Genomic DNA, 10,837 nt, shown 5'->3' with positions numbered 1-10,837 from the left:
CGAGGGAAATTGGTCTGATGGGTGCGTTAGGGGGGCAGCGCTTGGCTGCAGCGAGAACGGAACCGACGAGTTCTTGGTGGTGCGCGGCATGACGCTGCCGGATACGACGGAGGCGGTGGCAAATATGAGCTTGGGCTTGGGTGAGTGTAAGACAAGGTGTTTGATGAATTGCTCCTGTACTGCTTATGCTGCAAGCGTTTATCTTAATGGCGGGGGAGGATTTGGATGCATTATTTGGAAGACGGAGATTAAAGATCTCAGATCCTCTGCAGACGACAGGCAGCAGGATCTCTTCGTCCGGGTCGCCGCACCAGCTAATGGATCTAATGGTATATATATTATTACTCAATCAAATTCTATTTTAACACAAAACTATTTTTAAAATTTTGCCTGACATTGTTGGATACGGTACGTCTCTTTGGTCCATTGCATTTACACTTACAGACTGAAGCATTTATGATCCTAATTTTACTTTGACTAACTTAAGATAAGGCATTGGTCGGGCTGGCAATTTTTGTCTCTCTAATTTATGCTTGATTTGTTCAAATAGTAGATCTAAGATGTGAAGTGAACTTCAGGTGATATTTATGAAACTTTCAATTTTTATGTCATTGAAGCCTTGAAGAAACAATAAAATAAGAGAATTGATTAAAATATTGAAAGAAGAAACTATGGCTTTTGTTAGGCATTCGTCAAGTTTTAGATTATTTGTTCCTTAGGACCTTGTTGTCTTAGTAGATTCATTCTTCTATAAATAGAAGGGGCTGCAATGGAGATTGGAAGCTCATGGAAGAGGATTAAAGAAAATTTCCCGTTAGCTCTCTCTGCCTCTCTTCCAAGAAGATTCAACTTCCTTAAAAAAATTCATACTGCTTATTAAAGTAGTTTTATAGTACACAAATTTTTAGTTCAAAAAAAGTTTGCAATAAAAAGTTAATTTACAAAGCTGTCGCAAACAAAACCTATATTGTGTGAGTAGAACAGGCGACGTCTGGTTGATCATCTACATGACAAAGACAAAGCGATTGAAGTAATGAGATTTATAAAATCAAGTTAAATTGATGAAGTATAAGCCAATTAAATATTGATTTTCATGAAGCAGAAATAAGTGAAGGGAAAAATCTATCTATCAACTATATGTTATGTCGGCATTCTTAATGGAGTTCTTAAAGCAAATATTTATGTGTAGCTACTATAAGATTTTTAGGTAGAATGAGAAAAAATCAAACCTTTAATTATGACATGCATTGAATTAAGACAATATCTTATAAACTTCTAGCTCGTGGAGATAATCTAACTATATTAATAAAATTCTAATGTACTACCGAGGAATCTAAAAAGAGGATGCTCACCTATAAATGCAGGTGGTATCCTCTTTGTTTGTAACATAATACAAAGATTGCTTGGGCTGTCAAAAGAAGCTATTTAATTACAAGCTCCTTTTCCAATTTCTTTTTTCCAGCACATAAATATTGACACTTTGTTTTGACTTCATACTACACTGCTTTTGTGAATAACAGGGAGGAGCAATAAAAAGACATGGATTTTTGTCACAGTGCCAGTAGCTTCTGTATTGTTGCTTCTTATATTTTTTATATGCGCCTTTGTGAGAAGGAGATGGAAACGCAGAAGTAAGTTTTTGAAATATTCTTATTTTACTTTTATTATACTATATATATACATATAAAAAAAACTAAACTTTTTTTTTTCTTAATTCCAAGAAGAAGAGGAACAATCAGTTTCCTCTGTAAATTGGGGTCATGAAATTATGCATGAAGCCAATAAAGAAGGGAATTCAGAAGTATCATTCTTTAAATTTGCTCAGGTAGCGAGTGCTACAAACAACTTTTCAGATATTAACAAGCTTGGAGAAGGTGGTTTTGGACCTGTTTATAAGGTAACATCTTTATAAACTTTTTCAATAATATGTGAAACTCTTCAGTGCATTGTGTGATATTGATATGTAATGTGCAAATGCTCTTATATTTGATATAATTTCAGGGCAAATTACCAGAGGGACAAAATGTAGCGATCAAAAGGCTGTCTACAAGATCAGGACAAGGATTCGAGGAGTTCAAGAATGAAATTTTATTAATTGCTAAACTTCAACACATGAATTTAGTAAGGTTATTAGGATGTTGTATTCATGGCGAAGAGAAGATGCTGATATATGAGTTCATGCCTAATAAGAGTTTGGATGTCTTTCTTTTCGGTAAGTTCACATCAAGTTATGAAGGAATAAATCATAAATCTTGTCTAGAAATCAATATATATAATTCTCTTATTGTTTTACTGGAAGTGCTAATTATGTTCTATTTTCTTCAGATGTTGAACAGGGGGTGAAATTAGATTGGACAAAACGTTTCCAAATAATTGAAGGAATAGCTCAGGGGCTTATTTATCTTCATAAGCACTCTAGATTAAGAGTCATTCATCGAGATTTAAAGGCAAGCAACATTCTCTTGGATGCTGATATGAATCCTAAAATCTCAGATTTTGGCTTTGGCATAGAATTTTTTGATGCTAAATGAAAGCCAAGGCAAAGACCTCGACAGGATTGTTGGCACCTAGTAGAGTTTATGAAATCTTAATCCGTCTGTTTTTTAAACAAATTTTGCTTTGGCTCATTGGGTGTGTGTGAGTGATAGTGTGAGAGAGTTTTTGTTTATTTTTATGTGTTTTGTGCCTGTATCAAGAGGAGGAGTGAGAACAGCTTTTGAATAAGGGTGTCAAAATTTGACACAACACGAGAGATCGTGAATTCGAACCTGAGACGATTTTAAAATGGGTCGGGTTCGGGTGACCCATCGGGTTTCTGCGGTCAACCTAAAAACCCGTGGTAGTGCCTGCCGCCCGAGGTTTTGCCTGACGCTCGCCCGAGTGCCTGCCTAATCGGCACTTCGCGTCCTCAAGCCCAGCCCGTTGTCCGCCGTCTCGCGATCGGCCATCCTAACTCTAGGTCCACTGTGTTCGGGTCGGGTCAACCGGTAACAACGAGGGGTCGGGTTTTGGGTCTGGATTATCCGACACCGTTTTACATAACCGTACTCAGGTTAGAGGTGACCCGTTTGAACCCAGATCGTTCCGGATTCGACCTGAAACAGACCCAAAACCTTTGTTGGTTTTGACACACCTACCTCCACTTATCAAAAATGGGACTTCAATTGAATGTTGTGGATGGTAATTAGTTTTTTTATTTTACCACATATTTAGTGGTTTATATTGTCTCCATGAATACGCTTATGAGGGTCTATTCTCTGTTAAGTCGGATGCATTCAGCTTCGGAGTCCTGCTTCTTGAGATTGTATAGTGGGAAAAGAAGTGCTGGTTTTTCGTCAAATTGGTTCTTGGTACAATCTTCTTGCGTATGTGAGTGATATCTTCTTTTCCTTTTCTTTCTTCTTTTGAGACATTAATCTTGAAATCTGACCAAGAATTTGAAAATTAAATAATGTTGCTTTAATTTAGCTTGGGATTTAATGTGAAGAAGGAACTTGGATGGACTATTGTGGAATCCTGCATTGATAACAATTTCGACATGAAACGAGGTTGGCAAGATGCATACTACGTGGCGCTTCTGTGTGTAACAGAGAGCCCGACGATCGCCCTAATATGAGCGATGCTTGTCCCATGCTAGCAATGGTAAAGTTTAACTTCAACCCGTTAAGCAACTGCATTTTTTACAAAGAAAATGCTTCAGAATCTGAATCGGCCATTAAACTTTGATTGTAAATGACTTTCCAATTGACCTTTCTGTTCAACTATCACAGGCCGCTTTAAGACAAAGTAACCTATTTGCTTTTGTTAATTATCTGTAGTTTAGATCAAATATATGAAAAGCCTTCAAATCAGAGTTAGTTGATATCATTATATTGAGTTACAGCATTTATGTAATTATACTTTAATACAATTTAACTTCTTTGTTTTGTCTTCTCTAAGCCTCCTCAAATACATATTGAATCGTTTTGTTTTAATATTATTACTGTTCTTCAGTTGGAGATAATTGAAGCAATATGAATTATCTTATCTATAAGATTATTAACATTCGATTAACTCAAGCAGCCATGAGCAAATAATATAATAAGCGACAACCTTTCTAGTCAAGATCTTAATGTTTATTTGATCCCTTTTATAACATTAATTTTATCTAAATAATTAATAGAACGAGAAAATATATTATATAATAAAGATAGGCTTCGTTTGGGAATAGCTTTTAAAATAGCTTTTTAGTAAAACAAATTCTAATTCAAGAAAATCTTTTAACTAAAACATCTATATTTAAGAAAGCATTAAGAAAAGACTGTCCAAACGATCCCTTATCTGTCCACCAATGACTCAAAATAAAGTCCTGATCCATACTTTCGGCTCACTTGAAATTGAATGATTTTATGATCTTCAAAATTGAGCTCTCAACCCTAATTATAAGTGGAAAAGATCTCTTTGGATAATTGAAGTGTTAGGAAAACCGCGAAAAATAACAAGAAAATTCATCCTTCAACCTTCTTATTCTACTTCTCCAATCCCTACTAAAAAATTATGAACTGAGCTGGGTCAAAGACGGGTCGGGCCGTCCGAATAAAAAAATTGAAAATAGTTTTGTAAGCTTTTTTTAAAAGGAATTTGTTAAATTATATTTATATAAATTACTCTTAGTTGTTAAGAATTTTGAATTTAATTTAGGAAAGGTTTTTTTTTTTTAATTTAGAAATTGAATTATTTTTATTTCTACACTACTCTCTAAAAATTTATAATATATATATTATATTATATATATATATATATTAGCTATATATATAGGGTCTTCATCACCTTCCAGGAGAGTTATTCATGGTATAGATATGATCCACTTCTGAACGGTACTGTAACAGACAGCAGTGTCTCCAAGGGAAGAAAACATCGTAGAAAGTCTGGTTATAACAGTGTTGGCTGTGGTGGAGAAAGTAGTAGCGATCATAGTTTTTGGTGGATATGAAATCCGTGGTTGCGGATGGATTGCAAAGGATTGAAATTTTCCCATGGTAATTTTTTCGGCCTACTCATGAGAATATCAACGAACTCTAATTATTAAGTCCCTGTATATATGCCAATTTCTAGTAGGAACATTCCCTTAGAAAATATTTTATATTGAATGCTTCAATGATTGTCATGTCATCTGTTCTTTACAAGTTTCTATCTTGGATAGACTTATCCAAAGTGTTGATGTGATAGTTATTGTGGGTGTGGGGAATTTCCTGTAGAAACTACAAACTTTTCATTAATAGGAATTGAGAGTTTAGTTCAGAGGTAAAGTCATTATTGATTGTCCTGCACTATTTGAATTCCATAGAAAATTATTATTTAATGGAAAATACCTCATTTTTTGCTTGTAAATGATTTTTTGTAAATTAATATTTTATAATACAATCCCTTACATTGGCAACTGAAAACAATTCAATTCCATACACATATCATTTTGTTTACGGTGACTTGTTACCAACTGAAGTGACAATGTGGCACTAGTTTTTGTCGAACATTTTTGAACACACACACACACACATGTTCATGATGAATACAAATGCTAAAAATTTTTTAATTAGATAGGACGCTTGATCTATCATATAAGAATGATAGTGATTGATTACAACATTTGTATTCGTCATGCAATTAGTCTAAAAGCACACTCAAGAGGCATACACTTAACACAATGACAAACTCCTTGTGAATAATAGCGATTCATATGCAATGATATGTCTACAGTCGACAGCAAGGAATTTCATTAAAGTATCAAAGGAGCATCCTACATATTAATAATCATGAACGGAGAAAAGGAACTTGCAATCGTAACTTAGCTGGAAGGGGAAGTTACTAAAAATACAACTCAATTAGAAAGTCAAGGCTGGTTCTTTTAAACGATACCATGCTTGCAATCAACAATGCAAGGTTTTCACTCAATATCAAGAGACTTGTAATGCACACAATAATCTAATTACATGAGTGTGGGGAAACATTCAAACGAATGGCGATGTACAATTCCCTTGTGACAAATGAAGGGATGTGGAACTTATGATGAGCAAAAGTTCAATCGTAACTTGTTTACAAGCAATGATCCATGGTGGACAAGAATCCTACATCTCGCTCAAAGCAACTAATAGTAGGAAGATCAATGATTAATCAAAAGATTCATGATGGATAAGTGACCAAATACCTGACTGCAAATTAATGTCAGAGGGGTTAAATTCAATTAAATATTTCAAATTCTTCCCAAGTGCCCACAAAAATAAAAAATAAAAATTTCAAAATCCCAAAGATATTTAAAATTGAAATCCATCCATCAACACTTAAAGCAAAATCCATCCACTCTCCGTAAGAATTTGCTGAGGTGAACAAATTGAAAATTACTTCAGTTCACATTGAGCTAATGCATAGTCAAAAATATTACTATGAACTATTCTCAAACAGTCTCCTACCAGTAAGGAAGTGATATGTGTCCTCTAATCAGCGATTTTGCCACCAAATGACATTGTTCGATAAATGGTTATGACCCGGGGCCCTATGAATCTAGTGGTTTTGCCGCCAAATGGCACCACGAAATACTGGTTATGGCCATAGCCAATACGTACCTTAGTGGTATCAAATCCTTGAGATATGAATATATAAGATATGATCAATAGAGCACAAAGCCCTCTGTGAAGCCCTCTGCTAGCTCAAAATCTTTTTATTTGTTAATGGTAAATCTGTTAATAAATTGTAATGATGTTTTCATTTGGATGATTTTTAACGAAGTTCGTCTTAGGCTTATATAAACAAATTAAGATTTAAACGTTAACAGAAAAGCCATAAATATTAACAAGCTTTAAAATGTTTTAATATATTCAATGATATTAATTATTAATTTGATTATAACTGAGATATATATAAGTTATTAGTCATTTGGGATAGCTTTATTATTGCTTTTAAAAAATAACTTTTTAGTACAATTTTTTTTATGTTGTAATTTTGGTACTAAAAAGATATTTTATAAAACAATATGAAAGCTATCACAAATAAAGACTTATTAAGCGTTGTTTGGAATGCATTTCTTAATTCTTTCAAAAACAATTTCTTAGTATAAGAATTTCTTCAACTAAATTTTTTTACTAAAAAATTTCTTTTAAAAATATTAAAAAAGCAATCCCAAAGGGAACCTTAATCTTCTCATTTTAATTTAACTCTTGCAAAGCAAGAATCAAGAGTAGTAATGCATGATAGAAAATGTTGTGCATTAAAGAGTAGTTTTCCTTTTGTTATCTCATCAAATTAATGAGTTCAAATTGTAGCTATTGGTGCAATGACAATAAAATTTTTCTTCCAGATGAGAGCCGTTGCTTCGACTTCCACTTCCACTTCTTCCAGATAAGAAGTTAGCTTGTCCCAAAACATAAATAAATCCATAAACAAAATCAATGTGAAGGTTGATAAAAGTGCAAAAAAAAAAAAATTCATAGATTAAAGATGACTGATCATTAAAATTTATTTTGTTTCTGCAAACTCAAAAACATAAAATCAAAATTAAATAATAATTCAATAATTGTTTCATTTAGAGTAATCAATAAGAAATTAAAATGAACTATTTAGATTTCAGAAAGAAGAAAATATTTTATATAAAGGGATCACCAAGTCATACATAAATAAAATGAGAAATTTACATACATACCACTATATTATTATTATTTTACGTATGTAACACCTCAAATACTAATATTACATTTATACCACTCAAATTCTTAATTTACCTTATTTTTACCACTCCGTCTACCGCATACTTGACGACGTCTTTCTTCTCGCCGAATACTCCAACAGGTAACAATGCTATTTAAAGTATTTTCTGTAGGGAGAAAGCTCTCACCCTCTTCACGACTTCCATGGCACTCATTTCATATTAGTTTGGGAAGAATGCTCTCCCTTATTGTGGGAAAATTATTACGTTCGATGTTTGGATTCGTCCGGACACCAATCCATACGCGCCATGTCACCTAGATACGCCCAGGGCCTAGTGTATCTGGGTGATGTGGCGCGTCTGGATTGGTGTCTGGACCGTTCAGTCACCGGACGTAATAATTCGCCCTTATTGTGAATGTATTTTATGCTTTTAAAAATCTGCACTAATTTCATATAAATTTGGGAAGAAAGCTCTCGTCCTTAGTGTGAATGTATTTTTTGCTTTTAAATATCTGCACTAAGTTCATATTAGTTTGGGAAGAAAGCTCTCGCCCTTATTGTAAATGTATTTTATGCTTTTAAAAATCTGTACTAATTTCATATAAGTTTGGGAAGAATGCTCTTGCCCTTATTGTGAATGTATTTTCTGTTTTTAAAAATCCGCACTAATTTCATATTAGACACTTTACTCTATAAGTTTAAATTAAAGTTCATTTTGACTATAGGAAATTGTTGTTAAATTAAAGGTCATATTGAATGTAATTGTTTATTGTTGGAATATAATGAAGGAGATTTTTCGAAACAGATACTTGAAATAAATCATGCATTTACTCAAAGTAGATATTGATGTGTTCCAAGAAGACCTATTTCGTAAGGCCTAAAAAAAAGAAGATTGCCCAATTTTTTAAAAAAAGATAAGAAAGTGCACAAATGTAGCGGGTGTGGTCTTTAGAGTCGTCATCAAAGTACATGCAAGAACTCATTACAAAAGATCGTCGATGACACATTAATAACACAAGTTGGGCAACAAAAACGTCCAAAGTTGGCTAGTAGACGGACTGCTGAGGAGTTCAATGAAGGAAGTGAATACGAGTATTCATATGTTGAAGGTTTATAAGTAAATGGATTGATAAACAATTTTTTAGGTTATATTTTTTGGGTCATACTTTTTTTATAGCAGACGGACAGCTTTGGTCTCCATTTTGTACCTGGCGTATTCTTGTAAGAATACTTTTAAGCATGTATTAATGACCGATGTTCTTATCACTGTTAAGATAAAGAGTCTTATGGTTGAATTCAATCACAACTGGATACGGGCTGCTTGTGTTTCTCTAACTGGAGCTTCTGTTTTGATCACTGTTAAGATAAATTGTCTTATGGCTGATTTCGATCACAACTGGATGTGGGCTGCTTATGTATCTCAAACTGAAGCCAACTTTCAAATCTAATTCTCAAACTTTACAAAAGAAAGATAAAATTCATAGCTTTACTTTCCACCGAAGGAGTGAATACCAAATAAAGACAATAAGTATAGCAGTTTAACCAACTTAAGCCAACATTCAAAGCACAACTTTACATTCATACAAAGGAGTGAATACTAAATTTTTGTTCATTCCACAAAAAACTGAAAATACATCATCTCTTTTCATACAACATAGTTAGAAAATACATAATTTCTCCAAGCAACATTACATTTTCCTTGGCATTCCATAGAAACACTTAAGGTACTACATAACGCTACGAAACATGACATAAAGATAGTTAAGATACAACATAGCTAGCCAAAATAAACTCGGATTGTAATGTCGATAAAAACCATCACTACAAAAACTTTCATCATAAGGAGAATCAAGTCAAGCTTCTCAGCAATCCTTCGGTCAGATGCCTTAAATTCATAATGTGTGACATAAGATGGCTCATCTTGCTCATCCACACATTTAAAGAAATTGCAATCATCCTCACTTTGATTATAAATGCACCTATAAAACTACTTTCCATTGTTAGGTTGACGAATCCCATTCACAATATCAACGCAACACTGTCAATCATCGCCGACGACGCATCTCTCCATCTCATAACTTCTGGTAATTCCACTCCTCTTTGGTCTTCCCCTTCCTTCCCAAATTCCATCCCCAATCCCGTCGCTCAACTTCTCGACACGGGTAATTTGATCATCAGAGCTTCGAATTCCAGCTCCTACTTATGGCAGAGTTTCGATTACCCGACCGACACCTTGCTCTCCGGGATGAAGCTTGGCCCGGAACTGAAAATCGGCATCGATCGGAATCTCACGTCGTGGCTGAGCAACTCCGATCCATCGCCGGGTAAATATTCCTTAGGGATTGACACCATTGGCGTTCCCCAGTTGGTCATTCGCGATCTCTCTGGCAGGTGGATCTGGCGTGGCGGGCCATGGAACGGCTACGCCTTCACCGGTGTCTTCTCTAAAAAATTATTCTCCATTGACCTCTACCGAGATTTCAGCCAAGGCTTCAACTCCACTCCGGAGGAGATTTTTTACTACTACAAGACGATCGGCGACACCATTTCTACACTGATCATGGATCAAAAAGGAATAGCCAGAATATACCAATGGAAAGCATCGTCTCAGAATTGGAATCTGATTTGGTTCGCACCAAGCGATCCTTGCGACTTCTTTCCGGCGTGCGGAACCAATGCAATATGCGATTCCAGCAGCTCGCCGATGTGCCAGTGTCTTGGTGGATTTAATCCCAGAAATCTGGTGAGTTGGAGCGAGGGAAATTGGTCTGATGGGTGCGTTAGGGGGGCAGCGCTTGGCTGCAGCGAGAATGGAACCGACGAGTTCTTGGTGGTGCGCGGCATGACGCTGCCGGATACGACGGAGGCGGTGGCAAATATGAGCTTGGGCTTGGGTGAGTGTAAGACAAGGTGTTTGATGAATTGCTCCTGTACGGCTTATGCTAGCGTTTATCTTAATGGTGGGGGAGGATTTGGATGCATTATTTGGAAGACGGAGATTAAAGATCTCAGATCCTCTGCGGACGACAGGCAGCAGGATCTCTTCGTCCGGGTCGCCGCACCAGCAAATGGATCTAACGGTATATATATTATTACTCAATTAAATTCTATTTTAACACAAAACTATTTTTAAAATTTTGCCTGACATTGTTGGATACGG

General features: G+C 35.1%; 1 protein-coding gene across 1 annotated transcript in view; it reads left to right on the top strand.

Moving 5' to 3' along the window:
• The window catches only part of LOC110109632 (receptor-like serine/threonine-protein kinase SD1-8), a 31,263-nt gene that overhangs the window by 13,341 nt on the left and 7,085 nt on the right, over positions 1-10,837 (top strand). The window contains exon 2 of the mRNA XM_028697319.1: positions 1,521-1,631. Within this exon, the coding sequence (XP_028553152.1) occupies positions 1,521-1,631 (111 nt within the window). The remainder of the gene's footprint in view (positions 1-1,520; positions 1,632-10,837) is intronic.

The sequence above is a fragment of the Dendrobium catenatum genome, unplaced genomic scaffold (genome assembly GCF_001605985.2).
Source record: "Dendrobium catenatum unplaced genomic scaffold, ASM160598v2 fragScaff_scaffold_913, whole genome shotgun sequence".
Lineage (NCBI taxonomy): Eukaryota > Viridiplantae > Streptophyta > Magnoliopsida > Asparagales > Orchidaceae > Dendrobium > Dendrobium catenatum.
The sequence above is the reverse complement of the archived record's forward strand: the minus strand, read 5'-3'. Positions and strand labels throughout refer to the sequence as shown.